This window comes from Acanthisitta chloris, unplaced genomic scaffold (genome assembly GCF_000695815.1).
Source record: "Acanthisitta chloris isolate BGI_N310 unplaced genomic scaffold, ASM69581v1 scaffold20900, whole genome shotgun sequence".
Taxonomy (NCBI): Eukaryota; Metazoa; Chordata; class Aves; order Passeriformes; family Acanthisittidae; genus Acanthisitta; species Acanthisitta chloris.
In genome coordinates, this window is record NW_008652464.1 from 49,851 (window position 1) to 71,078 (window position 21,228).

At 45.5% G+C, this 21,228-nt stretch overlaps 1 protein-coding gene across 1 annotated transcript in view; it reads left to right on the plus strand.

Annotated features, from left to right (window-relative positions):
- The window catches only part of NECAB2 (N-terminal EF-hand calcium binding protein 2), a gene marked incomplete at its 5' end in the record, with an annotated part of 38,788 nt that overhangs the window by 12,720 nt on the left and 4,840 nt on the right, over nt 1-21,228 (plus strand). The window contains 3 exons of the mRNA XM_009077451.1: nt 5,052-5,077; nt 8,532-8,629; nt 21,212-21,224. Of these exons, the coding sequence (XP_009075699.1) occupies nt 5,052-5,077; nt 8,532-8,629; nt 21,212-21,224 (137 nt within the window). The remainder of the gene's footprint in view (nt 1-5,051; nt 5,078-8,531; nt 8,630-21,211; nt 21,225-21,228) is intronic.

Genomic DNA, 21,228 nt, shown 5'->3' on the forward strand with positions numbered 1-21,228 from the left:
TTATGTCCTGCAGGAAGCAGGGACGTTTGGCAGGAGGTAAAGACTATCCTTTAACGTAAGAGCCAGGCAGGCACCAGAGCCCTGACTGCCAGCTTGCCACAGCCAAAGAAATTAAAGCCAAACTGACATATGTTCTGAATACTTCTCTGCCTGTGTCATTTGAGGCTGCAGCTGGCTGGGTGCCCTTCTGGTTGTGGACAGCCTTGGCATATGGTTTCTGCTATTTCTTTGCATGCGGTGCCTCAGATTTTGGAAGTCCTTTTTTAAGTTATACAGTAAGAGTGGCTTTGTTGGGTTTTTAAAAGTAAACAGGCAGGTGAAGGGGAGGTGCTTGGATAGCTCTTGGAAAGGATTTACCAAGGTTCTCCAGAAGAGTGTGATGATGGGCTTGGAAAGCTGCTTAATTTTTTAGATTAAAGTTATTCAGATCCTGGCCAGCATCCAGTATTTGGTTTTTCTCTTGCTCTGCCTGGAATAATTTTTCTCACTCTGGGGCTTGTGTAAAAATGTTTCATGGAGTTCAGAAACTACTGATCAAAAGTGACCATCTGTGACCCCTTGGTTGGCATCTGGATGTACATTTTCCACTTCTGAGGTGCTGAGATAACAGAGCACTGTTGCTGCTGGGACTAGAAGCCGTATCATCAGATATAATAATGCTTTCCAGATGCACTTGTTGGTTTTTAGTCTTTCCTAAATGAAAATGAGTTTTGCAGGTGGCTAATGCTAGAGGGTAATTTGTTTCCGTGCTTGTTTGAAGCCTTGTAGCAAGCCCAAAGCTGTGAATAGAAGATGGAAATAAAAGTAGAACGTGATTTCAGAAAAAAACCCTCCATTTTCTGTGCTGGTGAAGTGACTAAGCTGTGTGGCTGCTGATGCAAACCTTTCATCTGCCCAAGGAAAAGGGTTATTATCTTCAGCTGAAGCCAATCGGGCATTGAGCACATTTGAGCAGCACATCCAGGCAGCTATTTGCATGAGAAATGTGAAGATGAGACTTTGATGTATTTGCAACTTCTGAATTCCCATTATGTTTTTGATTGTACCACCCGTTGGGAGAGCCTGGGACACCTTTCCCTTGGCTGAGCTGGAACCCAGGAAGGAATTTCGTACTCCGTTATCCTTTCCATTCTGAGATAACTTCTTCTCTCCTCTCTATAGCTGAAGTCTGGAGAAATATGTTAACGACAGTCAGAGGCCATCAGCCTTGCCTTAGGGAGTCAGGGAGATGCTGGGAAAGAGGGAGAGATGCTGATGGCAGACTCACAGCTGTGTTTGTTGGAAGGGACCCCTGCAGACCATCATCAACACTTGGCCAGGACATTCCTGGCTTTGCCATGCTGAGACCTCCTGGGATGCTCTCTGGGTAGTCCTTTCCTGTGCTGTGCTGCACTGGGCTTGCTTATTAAGTGCTGACACAAATTATCATGGTAGGGAATTTCCAGAAATACTTTTTTTCCTGCTGTAAAACATTGATTTGCTTAAACAAAGTGTTGGGCTGATCTGAATCATTGTATTTGGAGCTTCTGACCTGAAACTCAGAGGTTACATGGGGTACCATCACCCACCCAGGGGTCTGGCTGCTGGGATGCTCAGCTTGAGCCCATAATCCTTGGGCTGTTGGACATCCTACTGCAGCATGACCTGTCTGATGGTGCCAGCTCCCTGGGATAAAGTCTCAAAGATTGCATCATGTTTCAAGAAAGGCAGGAAGAGGAGAAAAAAGGCTCATCAATGCTTTGAACCAAAGGAAAAACAGCAGAAACTCTGTACAGGACAATTCTGATGAAAGCCCATCCACTGGATAATCCGCAATCAGGGACATGGCAAGGGAAAGATGTGACTTCCCAGGGATCCTCATTAGCTCAGGTGCTCATCAAACTGCAATTTAATGCTGGGTGGAGTTTTGGGGGGAGAAATGTATTTTTCTCTTGGGCACACAGAAGGTACAGCCATCACTCTGGGCAGCCCCTTCCCCTAGTCATGCACGAGTCATGCGGCAGTAATTAGTCTCTGGGCAAGTTCACTTAATTAAGCCCACTGAGGAGATGCTCTCTCATGTTGTTGCTCTTTAAACTCCCACATACACAGGGGGAGTATCATGCTTTAGAGGTCTTTTTCTTTGAAATAGTTGGATATGAACCATCAGGGAAAACTATTTCCCTATTGCCAATACTTCTCTGGTCAAATTAACTCAGTGTATATAAATGGTGGTGGGTGGTGAGCAATAAACAGCCCTTTTTTGTGGCCAGAGTAGTTCATGGCTTGGGCTCCGACTTTTCAGAAGGATGAAATCTGAGCTCCTGTGCTTGCCTCATATTTCTGTTGAACAAACTAGGTGTCAAATAGCAAATGGAGTATCTTCAAAGTAATGTTGAAGGGTGCACATCCCTAGCCAGACTAGGGGTGTGAGTTTGTGCTGCTCCATGCTACAGCCTCATTGATTGGAAAACAGAGAAAAGGCCTGAAACCAAAAAGACTTAGATTTTCTTGATTTTTTTTTTCCTTTGAAAGAAAGACTCTTGTTTTAGAAAGAGGTCAGATAGATGTGGCTTCTACTATGCAGGAAAAACCGTATGACACAGAAATCTTTAATGATTTCTTCATTTTAACTAGAGCATTATTACATTCTGCTTAGTTAGTTGGGTTATGGCTTCAATAAGGTCTTGAATTAGTCATACTTTTAATCTAATTATACTTAAACTGAAAGCTAATTCACAGCCAAGTGTTCTGGTAGCTGAAAGATTTTTTTATTTTCTGAAAACGCGAGAACAACTTGTTGCCATTTTTTCTTTTTAGCTTGTTGTGGCATACAGGAATGTTGAATATTTAGCAGCTGGAAAAAAAATGGTAACTAATGCTCACCTAAATGTTTTCTGAAATGCTGAAGGGTTTTGTGATAAGTGACTGCTCCAAAAATATCCTCTGAAGGGCAGCTCTGGGATAAAGGGTTAGGGATGACAAGGATACACGTGGGGAGCTGCCACTCCCCATTTCACAAGGCTCAAAACACAGATCCTGAATATTTGCAGCATAAAACATCCTCCTGGCATTACCCATGGGCTGGTTACTAAAGCCAGAGCACCTTATAAATTGTTTGCACACACGGGAACATCCCATGGGATGGAAACATTGTGCTCAAGTACCTGTTGATTTCTCTTTATGAATTTTCATCTGAACATTGTCGTATTATTTTATTAAGGCAGCTTGTGACTTCAGTCATTTCTTTCATTAAGGTTATTCTTAATGCAATATGGCTTAAAATTAAAAGCAGCTTCTCAGCCAAGTTAACATTCAGGCACAATTAAGTTAAATCATATGGCAAGATATGAGGAAATAAAAGACCATTTTTGGCAGCAGCAAATCAATTATTAAGATGCAAAACCACATGGAATACAATAATAGAATTTTTTTTCTCAGTAACATGCCCTAGCTGCAAACCCATAACCACTTCAGTAGGTGTTTATAAACACTGTCTTCTGAAAAATATAATTGAAGCATTTTGTGGATGATGTTGTTGTAAAAACTGTTCCTGTGCAGTTCCTGAGAGTAGCAGTTGACTTTCCAGGCTCTGAGGTAGAGAAAGACTTGATGAACAACTGAGCATGGTCCTCAGGCCAGCATGGGGCTGTGCTGCTGTTGGAAATGCATTGTCTGGATTTCTCTCCTGAATTTTCTCTGCCTGTGAATTGCTGAGGCCCCATGTTGGCAATCACATGCTGCCAAAACGCTGTGCACTGCCAAAGCTCCTGGGGTCAGGAGTTAGCTCTGTTGGGTAGTATTTTGTATCTGCATATTCAGTGGATTTGGGCATGAGAACATCAAGTCAGGGAAACTGAGCTTGCAGCATCCTGAGGGGGTTTTATAGGATTCAGTGAAGTAATTCCAGGGTTTGAGAAAAATGATAAATCTCTGAAGGAATGAAGATAAAGTAGTGCTAAAGCTCATTTTTCAGAGAGAGACATGTGCTGCCTGCAACAGCCACACACCGTGCGTCCTGCACTGTGAAGGTCTCCGAGACAAGAGGTGAATTTATACACCCTGATAGATATCATCCAAAGGGCTGTGTGACTCAGTGATGTGTTTTTACAGCAGGAGACTGGTCGGGTGGCACATTTCTGGCAGGCTGAGAGACATCTCACGGTGTTGAGATGTTCATGTTTGCCTTGATTTGGGGATCAGTGCAGAGCTGCAGGAGGATGCTGCCAATGAAAGTGCTACTGAAAGCTTCTCTTTCCTTAATCCACTTATGTTGACAAGTTAGAGCAGGGATGAGTTTAGTTAAAGAAATAACTTTCCAGGATATAAATGGATTGATAAAATATAATTCTATTAGGAGATCGTTTCAGTACTTGAATGGCACTAATAATTGTGTGGGAATTGGAGGCACAAAGAGATTAGCAGAAATCTTTATTTCCGAGCAGGTTGTCTGTTGAGATGTTGTTACATAAACTAAATGTTCGTGTATTAAGAAGTAATTGTGCAATTTTGTCTGGAGGGAGGAGCTGTGCACAGCCCTGTGGATGCTTCACAGGGGGAGAATTAGGACAATAGGTCCATCTAGAAAAGTAAATTTTTCAAACTTTTATTCTGAGTAAATGGGAACAAACACAATCCTGTGCCACATCAAGCACCTCGCCAGGGTGTTGCCAGGGTGGATGTTTGGGAAGAAGTCAGAGGAGCTGATGTGCTGTATGTGCTGGGTCCCAGACAGACACAGGTCCCCCAGTGAAGGGGATGCACAAATACCCATTTCCTCTCAGGAAATATCCAAAAGAACATGTGAACTGGTTCCAGCTGCACAGATACTGGAAGATGCAGTGGGGTGTGGATGCCTTGAGCGGTACCAAGCCTTGCCTTCTCCATTGGCTGTCCCTGCCAGTGGCTGGGGGAGGCTGAGGGGGAGTGGGTGACATTGCAGGTGGATATCTGAGTTTAAGCCTGCAGGAATCCTAACTGTAGCCTTCATCTGTCCTTTACATTAAAATTGTCTTTCTTTCTCTCTCTTTTTTTCCTGCTTCCTCCCCTGCCTCGTTCTCCCCTTCCTCCAGCAACGTGGACACTAAGGAGCTGTGTGGTGAGTGCAGCCCCTTTTGGGGCAGAAGCAATCATTGCATGCACGTGGGTCTTTGAAGAATGCATGAAACCCAGCACAAAGCTCACAGTGCTGTGGCAGCTGCAGACCTGGGGGATCTCAGCCCTTCTGCCACTTTGTTCTGTATTCTGCAGGAAAATAGGCAAAACTTTTCTTCACTTTCTTGCAACACAAATGGGGTCAGAGCTGAGTATAGCACCTGCTCCCTGTTCAATAACAAGCTGGAGTTTAATTTCTGTAGGTGTCCTGGCTTCCAGCTTTGCTCTGAGGTTCAATAAACCCATAACCCTCTGCAGTGCCCATGAAGTGTTTCTCCTTAGGCCATGCTGTGTGTTTCCCAGCAGGCTGCCTACGGTGTGCACCACCTCTGCTGCACCTCCCACAGCTTGCTGAAATTAAAAGCGGAAAAGAAAATCCCTGATAATGTTTTGTCCCACACCTTGACCAGAAAGGGAATATTTCCTGCCGGGATTTCTGAAGGGCTTTGCCTCTATTGATGGTGACTCATGCTGCTCACTCAGGGGTATTTTTCCATGGACACTTGATATTGGGAAACATCTCCTGTACCCCAGGTTTTTGGGAGGAGATGAGGAAACAGAGTTGTGTGGCACTGCATTGCGCTCATCTGTCTCTTCTCCTCCCCTCCTGTGCCAGAATGCAGAAGAACATATAAAGCCATCTCAGCAGGTCTTCACCATTTACCTTCATCACTTGGTTGCTAATTGCAGACTTCAGGGGTCTGGCTGGGAGTGGGTTGTGCAGCCAGAGAGGCACTTGCTGGGTGCCTGTGCCAGCACCAGGTAGTTACTCATTCCTGATACTTTTAAGGCCTTTCCATCTATGGCAGCCTGTGGGTCTCCCTGCACCACAACACTGCTTAGGGTTTCTCTCCTTCTGGTGTACTTCACCCCTGCCCACACCATTCTTAGCATCCAAACCTGCAGCAAAAGCAGCAACATTTCCCCCTTCCACGGGTTGCCCCTGTGTGTTCTTGCTTTGGTATGCAAGAAATCAAGACTTCCATAAAATCCTTTTTGTTTGCTGATAAGATGTTTGAAGATGTGGTAAGCTTGTTCCCATCACTCCATTCTCATTGTGTTAGGTCTCCTTGCCAGCTGACCCAAGAAATCAAAACCCCAGAGCTTGTACCATCAACTTTGCCAGGAAATCTAGGGGTAACACTGGCATTGCTTGACCCTGCCCAGCTTTCTCCATCACTCTGATAGAATCAGAAAATTACATGGCTGTCACCCAGCGTGATCCCATCTCCCTGCCTCTCCCAGGGGTGAAGCTGTCAGGAGAGGAGGGAGATAAGCCCATCACCTCCTGTGAGAAGCTGTGGGAAGGATTGATCAGCACAAGATCCTGCCTAGATTTGTTTTCTTCTGAATACCTGCCCTCGTCTGCAATTTCTGATTTGCTTGCTTCTCTTCTAAGCATTAATTTAAACATAAACCCTCATTTTATCTAAATCGAAGCTGTAGTGTCTCTCTTGAAATGGCTTGTGTGTTATAAGATGTTGAGAGCATCTTAAAAGAGATTTCTTGAGCCCTGCAGCATATATGACATATTTGGTTATGGCTGTTAATCCATATCAGATAGCATCTTAGAAGTTCAGGGGTTATTTTTTCCTGCCGATGAATGCAACAATCACCAGCAACTTGTCTGACTTAAAGGCAGTTGTGCAGCTCTTTACCAGCAGAGGAGCTGCCAGTCATAGCTGAGAGCACTGAATAAGCCCAGAAAATGTGAGTACAGGTACAAAATTGTACTCACCACCTTTCAGTTTAAACAAAGCACAGACATTCATGCAGTTGTACCAGCTGACTAGAGAACTGAGTGTGCTCTACAAACAAGAGATACTCATTGACCAGACTACCAGGGTGGTGGGTGATGGCTTTGCTGGGGAGTGGTGGCTGAGGGACACCCATCTCCTCCCACACCAGCCCTGGGTTGCAGTGATGCTCTTCCCCTGAACATTGACTTTATTGCCTCTGCAGAAGTGTAAGCTATGAGCAAGGACCATGTAGGGTAGGAAGAGCTGATCTCAGATATTCATATGAATAAATAAGGCTAAACCAGCAGAACTGAATACTTCATTAAAGTCAACACTGTTCTTCTCCCAGGTGCTCCTTGATCAGTCTCGAGGGCTGTGCTCTGCCCAGAACAGCTCGTTTCTCCTGAAATGTATGGGTCCAGCTTTTTATTTCAGGGCTTAGAAACAGTCTTTACCTTTCAGATCTGCTCAGTTTTTCTTTCCCAAGTAAAGCAAGAGCAGCAACACAAATAAGCACACTGCAATGAGAATAAACTGTTTAGCTTATCGTGGAACAGCAAACAGCTGCTGTCAGTCATGCTGTGACATTCCGGTTTCTGCCAAAATCTTCTTCCCTTTGGATATGTTCTCAGACTGTAAATAGCTATAGGCTCTTCTAATTAAGCCAAGAGAACCTAATTAGTGGGATTGTTTCCTGAAGTTTATGTCTTGCTGCATTCCACAGAGATGTCACCTCAGTGTGAAGCTTTGTATCTTAGTGCTGAGGAATAGAGCCAGTGGCTTCTAAGGAATAGCTTTTAGCTGTACTTTGTGTCAATCACCCAGAAAACATGAATCTTTGGGTCTCTGCTGCAAACTCCCTCCGTGCCTTGCTGTTGTGCTCCACTGCTGCTGTTTCCATTGTGAACAGTCAATTTCAGAACTCTGTAGCTCAGGCACAAAGCTGCACTGGGCTCTTAAGTGTCAGGGAGCCTTCAGCCAGCTGGGGACACACCAGTTTAGGCTTTTTACGTCGGTGAAGAGCAGCTGGGATTGTGTCAGGCCACTGCAAAGCTGTGGTGCAGCCTGGTGCTGATCACCCCTCCTGCAGGAGGGCTGAGGATGGCACAGAGAAAGTGTGGGCTCTGTCTCTGTGGAGAACATGTGCTTTTGGGCACAGCTCGCAGCTCTCTTCTCTTTCTCTCAAGGCATGTTTTACTCTTAGAAATTTATTCAGCCTGTGATTATAGTTGTCTCAGCTCAAATAAATTGGGGTGAACCTGGCAGGTATTTGCATGTCTTGAGTGGTAAAGAATGTCAAGGAAATGGAGTGGGGATTTCTTTGGAGACTTTTCCCTCTATGTTGACAATAGGAGGGAGAGAGACATGAGACAGTCAAATGCAGAAGTGGGTGTGGAAATAAAGCACCTGCTGAATTATTTTAATCAGAGCTACCAGGTCTTACATCTCCTTTTTACAATGGTCCCAAACTTCATGGGAAACACACAACTTCCCATCACTGCAGGGCAAGTTGTGACTGACTCAGGATATAAATTCATATCTGAAACCATCCTCTCAGGTTTGTCTTACCACCAGTAAACAAACCTCACTGTGTCACATAGCCTTGGAGTGTTAAGTTACATCAACATGTTCCCATTATGTCCCTCTTGGTTTTCCCAGACTATTTTGCTGACCATATGGGAGACTACGAAGATGTTTTGGCCTCACTGGAGATGCTGAACCTCTCCATCCTGAAGGCAATGGACTACACCAAGAGGGTGAGTTCTCCTTCCTGCACCTCATGCTTCACAGGCTGAGAGAACAGTGCAAATGTTGCATTAACAGAGCATATAAGTCTTGAGGTTCTCATCCTCTTCAGCAGTGCTGTCTGCTCATGCTCTACAGCCAACATAGCCCATGGGTCTCTTGGGTGGGATTCTGAATGCATGAGTTCTTGTTAGCATTATTGGGAGTGCTTTTGTGGCTTCATGTTATAGAGCTGCCATTAAATCCAGCTCCCACATTGGAAGGCATCCTGCATTCCAGAAATATGGTCACTTACGTGTGCAGCTGCTGTGTTAGAAACTAGTGGGCTGTGTCTTTGAAGGACTACAGGGGAATCATACAAGAACCAAAACCAAGACATAATGTCCTGTTTTATATGTGCAAAGGAGCCCTAGGTTCTTATAAAATCCACCATGTACCTTAATGATACTGTTGCTAATGGACTATTATAGACAGTGGCACTGATCAAGAAGCATATTGAAGTTTATTTATGAATGCCTAGAAAATCTGAGCTGATGTACCATATAAACATCCCTGCTGAGAGGTGCATCACTCATTTGTTGTCTTACCAGGATGAGAGAAATTATTTTCCTGGCCTTCCATACCACTTACTGATGTAACTGGGCAGTATTGGTGATACTTATAATATCAGGATAAATAATTCCTTCTCTCACTTCTACCTTCAATGGTATTTGCATAGTTCTTTTGAGCCACAATGAGTGAAAAGTAGTCTTCCTCTTCACTGGTGAGCAGTAATGTGGTGCACTGATAAGCAAGCCAAGGAAGAAGGTTTTGCTTTTTCCAATCCGCTGGAAGATTTTCCCAATCCAACTACAACCCTCCTATGAGTAATCCAAATTGAAATCTTCCTTCCACTTATCTTTAAAGCTAAAGGGGAAACTCAGATTACTCCACATTAAAGATATGGTGATGATAAGAAGTTTTAGGAGTTAAAATGGGAAAGAGCAAATTTATCTCCCCTCTTCTTGCTGAGTTAAGAGCCTGATTTCCTTGCTTGATTGAAATCCATCCTTTCTGATGTTTGTAAGGAGGGCAGCATAGAAAGTGAACCCACGTATTTAACATGTTGATGTCTTGCCATAACAAATTACAGGTAAAAGTCTTTGACCAAGCACTGATCATAGGAACTTTTCAATATCTGAAGGGCCTACAAGGGAGCCAGAGAGGGACTCTGTGTTAGGAACTGCAGTGATAGGACAAGGGGTAATGGGTTCAGACTGAAGGAGGGGAAGATTAGGCTAGATATTAGAAAAAAGTTTTTTACTGTGAGGGTGGTGAGACACTGGCACAGGCAAGTGGTAGCTGCCCCAGCCCTGGCAGTGTTGAAAGCCAGGCTGGATAAGGCCTTGAGCATCCTGATCTGGTGGGAGGTGTCCCTGCCCATGGCAGGGAGTTGTGACTAGATGATCTGTAAGGTCCGTTCCAACCCCTAAAATTCTATGATTCTATGATCTGCCTGAAGTGTCCATGAATGTTTTATCAACATTATGAAAGGGTAAAAAAACCCCAGAACAACAGGAATAATTAATTCTTTCTAATTAAGTTGCTGTGTCTGTTCATACCTCATTTATATTCATTATTAGCAGATTTTCTGGCAGCACGATTTGCCAACTATCTATTTTAAATAAGTGTTAACACACTAATAGAGATCTCAGTAATTCAGTCCAACTTGATGCCTTCCACCATTGCTCTTCCAATGTGATCTTAATATATGTGACTAATTCCTCCCAGTTCTTTGCCAGAGGAAGATGGCTTATTCCCTGCTTACAAATTAGGCATCTGAGCATGTGGGCATTACCTTGCATAAGATGTGTGTAGCAGAAGCAGGATGGTTATTCATAATCCCAATCCACTCATAAGAAGAGCATCTTTCTCCCTCCTTTATTCAGCAACCTGTGGCAAGATTCACCTGCCTTAATTTCAATGGTTCAAGGTTATTTACCTAAACCTGAGCTGGTTTTTATCAGCCCATGGGGTGTGTTGCTCTTTGCTGCCTAGCAGACTTTTAGCAAGTGAACAAGTGAAGCAGGACTCCATCACAGAGAGGAGCTGGCAAAGAAGTGTTTAATGAAAAACACTGCTCCCCACTGTGACTTTGTGAACAAAGTGGTACAAACCTCATCAATGAATTATTCAAACACAGGCACTCTGCTCAGGTACAGAAGGGGGGGAAGGAAAACCTAACAGAAAACAAGCTGTTGTGGGTGGTAGAGAAACACATCTCCTGTGTTCAAATAGGATACACATCCAGGCAGCAGCATCAAAAGCTTCTCTGAGTGCAAACCATTAGTGCTTTTCCCACCCTAGCCTGGAGGATGTTTGTGAGGGGCAGAGGGAGGTGTGTGTGGCAGGATGTGGATGGTCTTTGTTCCTTTACCTCCGGGGCTAGGACCTCACCTACAGGGTAAGACTTCCACCTGATAGAGAAGATCCATCTCAGGATTGCAAAAGCTGCCACTTGACCAATGGGTGCCCCTGTAAAGGTCTTGTAGAATTATAGAACCTTAGAATGGTTTGGGTTGGAAGGGACCTTAAAGCTCATCTAGTTCCACCCCTCTGCCATGGGCAGGGACACTTTCCACTAGACCAGGTTGCTCAAAGACCCATCCAACCTGGCCTTAGACACTTTAGGGATGGGGAAGTCTCCTTCTGCCCTGTCTCCTCCACATGTGATGCTGTAACCAAGGGCCCCATGCTGATGTCAGGACGTTTAGGAGCTACATACGTTCAAATATATTTTTAGAAACACTGGAAGAGGGGAAAGACTGCCAAAGCAGCAGGTTTAGGTAGGAGCCAAGCATGGGTTTGTGGCCTCTGATGCTCGAGCCTGTTGCTATCTCTACACCTTTTCCTGCAGTCAGATCCTGCAAAGGGATTAGTGATGATATTGAGCATTGTGACTTGTGAGCAAACAGCTTTGCTTGTGAGCTGCTCCTGCTTCTCCATAATAAAATACAAATTTCATAAGCTGGAGAAAACTATTGATCACCTAGGAGTGTTCCCATTCCCTCCCTTTCAAACAATGTATTCAGTGCAAGTGATAAATGAAGCCTAACCTTCTTCTGTGTTCTCTTTCTGACAAGAAGTGCTTGCTGATGAGAGGGCATGGATAACCATGGTATTTAATTGCTGTTTATACTTCTCACCTTAAAAGACAACTGATTATTTCTTGTTTGTAAAAAGAGAAAGCAGCAATTATCTTGTGCTGGAGGAGCTCATAAAGTATCAGCAGTAATTAGATTCGGTAGTAGAAGGTCTCATACAGCAAAACAAGATCTGTCATTGTAATTATTTTCCAATACAGTGATGTTCGTGCCATGCCGAAATGACTGCTGGTGATGGTGGGAAACGCAAAGTGAAAGGGGAGAGAAAGGAAATGAACTTTCAGGATCTAAAAAATGCTGACAGCAGGAGATGTTCTTACATAATTCTCTTTTACTCTTGTATAGTTCAGTTGGCAAATAACACAACCAACATGACTGGGAAGGATGTGGGTTGTGTGTCTGTAGTCAAAGGGTGTGTGGGGTTATGGTGGGAGCTGGGGGAGTGGAACCAGGTTGATGCTGTCCCTCCTCTTCAGTCACTGTCCCCCTCAACCTTGGGAAACAGCATGGGACAGTGCCCACACACTGCCTGCACCATCCCTGCCAGCTTTGAGGGTGATAAGGGACAATGCCCAAGGAGATGGAGGGATGGCATGAGGTGGTGGTTACCATTGAACAACACCCTCACCCAGACTCCCTGGGAAATGCAACTTAGCTTGGTTAAAAAAGGTGCAGGGTGTCGAACCTGAGAGGCTCAGTTAGCCCCATTCCTGTCAGGTATGGCTGCACTGGGATTGCTTCTGCTTCCAGCTTTGGCCAATTAAGCATTTAGCAGGACTGACCATGGAAACATCAGCAAGGCTGACATTTAGTGGTGAGAAAAACTTAGAAAGCAAGCTGCAAAGAGTTCCAAAAATGCTGAGTGATGAATGTCCTCAAGATCAAAGCTGCTCAGATTTAAAGTTAAATCATTCCCTCCTGGAGATGCTCCTGTTGGGCACCAGACAGATCCAAGAGGCACTGGTGACTGAACTTGGTGCGTGCCCCGTCCCAGCTGGAAGGAGAGTGCTTGGAAAGCAAAATTGCCCAAAACTGGAGCTGAAATTGCAAGGAATGAGACAGGCTACAGGGAAGAGTGGGGTACAGCAGGAGGGATTTATGGAGGAGGCCTGAGGACCTGAAGGTGGCCCTGAATGAGCCTCTAGCATCACCTTTGGTCCTGGAGAGGGAGGAAAAGGAGATGTGAATGGCTGTTTTATTCCTTGCTTGCTCACAACAGCTCCAGTGCAGTCTATCAGTTAGCTCATTTAATGGACTTGGAGAGGAAATCCAGCCAAGTGGTGACACATGACACATCCCCTGAGAGCCTTGTCATGTCAGAGTGCCAAACACCACACATGTGTCTGATGGACTGGACTGTACCCAAACCAGCTGCAAACACATTTTCCCCTGAGAATCATTATTAGATGAGAGAATATGTGAATCATAAAGGGACAACTGAGTGTACTGACCTTCAGTACCAGCTGCTACTGTTGCAACAGCACTAGGGAGCTCAGAGGTGTATACATACAGGTGAATAGGTTTGCATATGTTATTTGTGGGTTAAATTATTCACCCTTCCTGTCTCTGCCTTGTAAGATGTCATCACAGTGAACAGGAGATGCCAGGCTCCTGTGGCTCAGTGGGATCTGCAGCACACCTCTCCTCCTTGCTGCTGGTCCCAGCATGGCCAGGAGTCTCCCCCAGTTTTCAGCCCCCAGCAGCACACTGAAAAGCTGCACTTGTTTGAGCAGCTCAGTTACAGCCCCAGAGCAAGCACCATCTGCCACCAGACTTGGATGCTAAAAATGGTGGATTTTTTTTCTTATTTTGTTTTATAGCACAGCCCAGACCAGCAATATAGAGTGTTCTCATTTGCATTCTTACCTGCCAAAATTAAGCTTGCCAAATGTGGAGTTGCTCTTTTTTGAATGATGACACCTCAAGATACGTTAGAGTAGAAATAACAGTAGAAAGAATCCTAAAAACCAATCTTTTCCTGCTATCCTCCAGCTAATCTTTTATCTCGGCCTTTCATTTTATTTGAGCAGGTTTTCTTCTGCTCTGCTGAAGTGCTTACACCAAGGGCATCTGAGGCTCCTGAGGCTTCTGGGGCAGTGCTGTACCATGTTATCTGACTGATCCATGGCAGAGTACAACAGCAACACAGTGGTAGCTGCTCTGGGTCGTGCCCAGCCCAAGCAATGTGAGCTGCTTGTGGCTTCTCATAGTCATTTTGTTCTGGCCTCAGCTTGTGGTGGTTACATGAACATCAGCTGAAGTTTTCTGGTCTGGGTTTGAAGCCCCTGGGGTACCAGTGCAGCACAACTATTAGTTCATATTCCCTCCTGGGTGAATTCACACCCTATTGGAGAAGCACTGCTATGGTTTCCTTGCTGCTGAACTCAGGAACAGCTTGTCTCCTGGTCTTTGTACCTGATTGAACTCCAGGAGATCCTGCACACCTTGTCATCATCTTCCTCCTTGGAAATATTTGGCTCTTCTGTAGGGGACAGGTTGTTTGCTCTAATGGCCAGTTTGCCTTTTCTGGGAGGCTCAGAGCGTGGTCCATCTTCAGCCTGGAGATCTGCCCTGATGGTGAGGGAGTTGGTTTTGGAATTATCAGCTGTCTTTTTTTTTTTCCCCATTCTTGGGTGGGTGATTTTATGCTGAAAAGCCAGCTTGGAAACACTTCTATGATACAGTTAAAAAAGTAATCATGGTGAATGATTGTGGCTGAAAAAAGAAAGGAGTGGTGATGGGTCAGTGAATTGGTAAAGGTTGAGTCATCTTTCCATGTATTTTGGATGGCACATTGCTGAACAATTGCTGTGTCAATTTCTATAGTAAAAACTGGATGTGGATTTCTGGAAAAGTTGGGGAACTTTATAATTCAAGAATAATCTGAAAGGAAATGAGGAGTGTTTGTTTAGCTTCTCAGAAAGTATTTCTGCAACTCTCCTCTGAAATTGATTTAAGCAAATATTGCACTGCAAATTAAAGCAAAATGTGCTGCTTCAGTTCTGCAAGAACTGAAATTTCCCCAATTTTTCTGTTCAGACTCCAGACCAGAAAGCCATTTCTGTGATGCCACATGGAGTGTTTTTCTTGCCAGCCCCACAGGGTTGTATGTGAGATCCAGCTGGGCTGCCAGACTGCCAGGGAGCACACTGGGGCTGGCAGGGAGATGAATCTTAAGTTGGTCTCTCTTGGAACTTATTTTTAGATGAAGTTGCTTATTCACTGCTCTTCTGCTTGTCTGTTGCTGCAAAATTCATGTCCCTCCTCTCCCTCTGAGAAGAAAGAGCGTCCTCTCTGGAAATCCTGCTTGTGCTGTCCTGGCTCCATCTCTCACAGACCTCCTGTAGGACATGGTTTTCCTCCTCCTCCCTCCCATTTTAAGTCTATTTCTCCTGGAATAAATTGTATGGTGAAGGGAATGAATCCACCAGGTGTCAGTGCTGTGGTTTTGCCAAATAGCCTGAGAGCAACTTTGAAGGAGCCACCAAAAGGAAAGGCAGGGAGAAAGTCAATGTGTAACCAGCTGGTACAGCCAGGCTGAGCCTTCAGCAGCTTGACCATCCCATGCTGCTACATTTGCAGGGTCTTTTGAGTAGGTCATGTTTGGAAAACAAAATCTGTTCTTTCCTTGGAAAACTGAAATAAAATATGTATTAAATTGCTGTCTTGTAGGTACCAAATACAGCTAATTAGGGACCTGTGTGAAGGGAAAGGCTAATTATAGCCAGGGTGTTCAGAAGTAGAAGGCCACACCTCCAAATCTGTTCTGAGGAGACAGGATGCAAAGGTGTCATATGCCTCTTGATCCATAGGTGACATCAGGGATGTGCTGCATAGCATGTGTGTGTGCCAACAGGTACCTGCCCTTCACATCCCTGTGGCTGCCATGAGAAATTATGGGATTCTAGTGCAGCAGGGAGATTCTCTAATAATGAGAAGAGAGAAGTCCTGTGATAAATTGCCTGGGAAGGGTCCATGGCAGAAGACTTTCAGGACCGTAAACATGAGCTGAGAACAGTCCAACAGCAAGATTTGCAAAAGGAGGATTTTATAGCAAAAGACTTCTAAAACCCATATGATGCTGTTGTCATTTTTTTAAAAATCTGAACAGGTGTCTCATTTGGGTTTTTTAAGCTGCTTCAGGAAGGCTGAAGGTCTTTCATATGGTAATGCTTTCATTTATCAACTATTTAAGTGTCTGTTCCCTTCAGGTTTCTTTTACTGATTATATGCCAGGCAATCAGTTTTGGGTCTCTGCTTTGGAAGGGATTTATAAGTCGAGGGGTGGAAAGGAGCAAGAGGCAGGTCTATGTGTTATTCTAATTATAAGAAAATATCTCTTGAAAGAAAACAGGCAATTATGAGCAACGAATTTAAATCAGCACAACACATGCCTGTTTTCCACAGGGCTGGGTGGGTGGAAGATAACCTCTCTGTCATCCCAGGATGAGGCTTGACAGGGGTGTTTCAGGGCATGGCAATGGGCTTGTTGTTGGGTTTGGGGTTTTTAACTGGAGAAAAAGTGTGGGTGAAGCAGAATTGGCCTTGCTTTCCATTTGAAAATCCTCTCGGTTCACTGCCATCACTCTGTGGGTGTGCTTCAGCTGTGGTTATTAACAATTGGACAAGCTGTCAGTATCCCCAGGCTTGATAACTGTCAGCCAGTTTGGCCAATCTCACTGAAAACTGGTGCTGTGAAGCCTTGTTGGTCAGGTTGTAAGCCTGTGAGGCCAAGGGAAGGTGTGGGGTGGTCACAGGGGGTCTCTGAGTTTGTTGGTGGTGCAGAATAATTTATGTTTTACATCCTGTAGTCTTAATGAGGTAAATAATGACCTTTTAAAATGCCAGCAAAGAAGCACTGGGATGTATAACATCAAAACTCTCCTTTTGCAGTAATTTTACACCAAAGAGGACATGGCCATCAGAGCCCTTTTTTAAGCATCAGTTTGCATTGGCCAGTGAGGGATGTTTGGTGCCAGTGTTGGCAAGTCCCAGCACCCAACGGCATCAAGATCCCAGCTATGATTTACACAAGTAACACATTCCAAGGGGGGTTTTCATTAATCTATGCCAGAATTTGGGCAAGGTGCATATGGAAATGAAAAGCTGGAAGAGCTGTGGTGAGGCTTTGAGCAGACTGTGCCCTGTTGTGTGTGGGAAGGAAAGGTGCCATGCAGACACATAAAAAGCCTCTAATGTGACGAGGGGGTGGAATTTGGGGCTTGGAACTTAGCTGACTGACCGGAGACCCAGCACTGGGCAATATTTCCCCAATTACCTGTGGCTAAAGTGAGCTGTCCTTTTCCCACTCTTCTCTCATTTTTCAATGTCTCTGCATCATGCCCTGGTTTGTCAAACGGCAGCACTTTCTGAGGCTCTCCTGAGAGCTGTCAACAGAGAAATCTCAAGGCCATCCTTTCAATGAAGCTTTTACATTTGCTGCTCACTGCAAATCCACACAGCCACCCATTTGCAGCAGCAGAGGTCGAGGACAGGCTGCTAGGAAAAGTCTTTCTAGCCTGGAACTGATGGATGGAGAAGAGCAGGCTTGGAGATGTCCAAGAGCTTCTGGCACAAAGCAGCTTCATTGAGCAGCAATTATTATATTAACTCCATAAATATTTAAACTTCTCAAGCAAAGCGAGGAGGAAATAACTCTTCAGGGTGGAATTAATAAGACCAAACCTCATTAATTCTCACCAGGACAGACCGACAAATGTTTTAATAAGACGATGGGAAGGATTCCTTTGGAGCTGGTATTCTTAATGACTTGTTTTTCCAGTGCCAAAGACATGCTAGAGGAGAGCCCGAGGGATTGCTGAAAAACCTCTGAGCACATGTGTTTCAGACCCAGTTCCTGAGAACAAATGTCACAGCTGGGCTGGCAAATGGCCAGAGTTAGTTAAGTGGGGAAAAAAAAACACCACTGTTTTCATTTCAGAGCTGTTGGAGTTACTGGCCTGCCAAAAAGTGTCAGCTCTTCACAAACACCCCAATATTCCTCTGCACTGGCTGGTGTAGCTTTATACCCGACATCCATCCATCCATCCATCCATCCATCCAATCTCTGTTTAGGGAGTTAAGCTGATTTAAATGAACATGTGAATCACCTGTATGATTTTTCCTAAAGCTGAACCATGACTATAGGCTGTAGTTAGGTAATAAAAAATCCAACATTTAACTACACAGCCTTATATTCTAGCAGTGGGAGCCAGTCCATGTGATCAGACAGCACTCAGCATAGCCTGTGCCTTCATAAAAATGGTTTTCCCAAAGGATTAGGGTCTCTTGCTAGGAAGAGTGATCTGCTGACATGAAACATGGGAAGGGTTGTCTGGGATATTGTTTGGTGGCATTTGCAGGAGACTGGAGAGCAGCAGAGAAGTGGAGGTAAATAGCACCCCATTTATTTGTATGGATTGAAATGGAAAAGCAGTGGTGCACTCTCCATACCCCTGGAAGGGAAACTGAGTGTGGGATGACAGCATGGAGAAGGTGTAAAATCAGTGGATGGGCTTGGAGAATCTGTGAGAGTTGTGGTATGTGTTTTGGATGACCATCAGAGAAGAGGACAAAGCAGCAGTGTTGCAGTTCTCACTGGAAATGGACATTAATGGTGAATTACTGTGTCTTTGCAGTGCAATAGTGCTTGCAGTAGCAGTGGGAATTTCAGGGTTCTGAGTGAGTTGTGAGTATTTTTCTAGGGAGAAGAGAGATTTTGCAACTGTACAGGAATATTTGTGACTGCCTTCAATATTTTTTCCCCATTTCAAATGCTGAACAACTGTTTTCACATCTCTCCCTTGGCTCTATTGCTGTTTATTTGTCGCAGTGATGCCTGTGCCTCCCATGGAGGGGCTCCAGTATGGTGCTCCACCAGCGGCTGCATCTGTGGTCTCAGGCTGCCATCACTCTCCCTGCCTACATGGGGCAAGGGAAAACTGGGCAGGACTTGCCAAGAGGTGCCCAAGCTCAGCATGGTGGCACTAGCATCCCAGTCCAAAAAGCCTAGCAGTAACCCCACTGTAGCAGGCGAGGAAGTGGAACCAGCCCCAGGGGCCTGCATGGTCTCATGGTGTGACACCTGCTGCTCTGCTCCCTGATGAAACAAGGCAAAATCCCAAAGGGTAGAGTGAGGAAGGCATCAATTTTTGGTTCCCTGCAGTGAGGCAGAGGTGGCCTCAATGCAGCCTCAATGGGAACACTGCTCCATCACACTCCTTGTCCCATGCTCATTCATATGGGCAAGTGGTGTCACACCACTGCATGTGGTTCCAGGTGGTACAAGTCTGACTGTTAACAGCTAGCAGGTGAGCAGGTATGGGAGCTGCCTGACCTGGTTTTCAAACACGGCCAGGCCATGGAGGAAGGAGATGACTCACAGGTGATCAGTGTTAAGGGCTGTGTTTCTGAGGCTTTGATGATCCCCAGAGAGGGAGATCCCTCCTCCTCTCCTGCCTGGTCTGCTGATGAACTTCCTTGTGTCCTACACTGATGCCAGTTTTCCTCCCTTTGACCTGGCTGTTGGATAAAGATGCTGATGGAGCACGCTGGACTGTGCTGGGGAGCACTGGGCCTGTGGAGGGGAGCATGGTCCTGCTTGAAGAAAGGTTCAAAAGGTATGAGGGTCCCATGTGCACCTGAGGAGAATCCCAGTGCTTGTTTCTCTTGCAGATCTGCTGCAGCCCATGGAGTGCCCTTAGCCAAACCTGTCTCCATTTCACCAGTGGGACAGGCTGTGCTGACAAAAGAGCAGCACAGCACATAGTTCTCTGCCCTCATGTCCCCCTCCTTGCACACAATGGTGCTACAGTGAGTAGGTGTGGGACATGATGGATAGGGCACAGTGCATGGCAGATGGCTTCAGCATCACCATCCATTGATGATCACCATGTAATGCATGGTCCCCAGAAACACTGTAGCTGTGACAGGGAAAGGAGCAAGTTTATTTTTGTGTTAGGCTGAAGTCTAACCACTGTGCTAATTGGATGCTCAAGAAGCCATCAAGAAACTAGTGCTTCCCTATCAAATCAGGGGTGAGAAATCAGCTCTGTTATCAGTTTCCCCAAAGGGTTTTTCCTTCAGCTCATTCTTCTTTTATGATTTAATAGAGGAGATAAAGGCCCTCTGGGTCCTTGCAGAGCTGCTCCAGTTGCCATGGAAAAAAACCCTCATTAATCGCTTTGCCGTGAAACAGGAATAATTTACTTTGGGGAGCTTGGGGTATTCATGTTGTGCTGCTGCATGCTCAGATAATGGTGGTGCTCTCTGGTCTCACCTCTGTCTGTTGATTGCCAATGGAACACAGTGAGTCAGGAGCATCCATCCCCATGTCATGGCACCAAAAAGTCATGAGTCCCTCCCAGAGGAGTCCCATGCCAGAAGGTATCAGCACACAGGGACAGGCTGCCCAGCAGGGGTTTGCCTGGGCCATGTGCTGTCCCAGCAGGCACTGATCAGTTGGAAAGAGTCTGGGGAAAAGTGATGCTAGTGAGCTTGGGTTTAGAGAAGCCTTTCTTTCACTGCAAGTTTTTTCAGCTCTGATGCCATGTGATCGGCTTCAGCCAGACCTGGTGGGGACTGAGGCCTGGCTGGACTGGCCTTGTTCTGGTTGGGCTGGGGGCAGACTGGTCAGGCTGGTGTTGGACTGGTTGGAGTGGTGTTGGACCGATGTTGGACTGGGTGTGCCAGTCCAATTGTACCAGTGTCTCACCTTTGCTGGTGACTAGCTGGAGGTGGAGGAGCAGGACCATGCAATGGACAAGGCTCATTTCCCTTTCTGGGAAAGGGGCTCTGTGTGCTTCAAGCAGATTGATTGTGCTATTAGAACATTTTTTCAGTGCTCTCTGTCTTGGAAGGGTTTGGATTACCCTGGGAGCTTCTGTTGCTTGAACAACAACATCTAGTCCTGTGGATCATCCCAAACTCCTTTTACTTTGCACTGGGTTTGCCATATTGTTGTGGACTGAGGCACTACATAACATGCTGAAGTCCTCAGAGTGGGGATCTCCAAAGCACAGGAGGGGCCATCTTTCACACCTGCACCCACTGGCTCTTGCCCTGCAAGGCAATAGTAAAGTAATTTAAGATCATGGTAAAGAGAGTGACTATGGGCTTTGGGTATTCACATCTTTACATTGCTTTATTTATAGATAAAACAATGCTGATGTGCTGCCCACACTCCCTCCCATCACAGCCTCTACAAGTTTGTCCCAGAGGTGATGGATGCTGGAAGTCTCTGTGCTGGGTGACCTATGGATACCAGTGGGACATTTGCTTCCTGTGGGGTGGAAGAGCACGTGCTCATTCCTCATGTGGCCCTTACGGTTGGGGACATGGGGAGGAGCAGCTTGCATGTGGGATGTTGGATGGATGCTGCACTGGCTGGGGTGCCTCCTGGTGCTGGCTGGCCAGCACTGGGGCTCACCATGCTGCTGTTTGCCTTGGCAGGTGTACGAGAGTGGCAG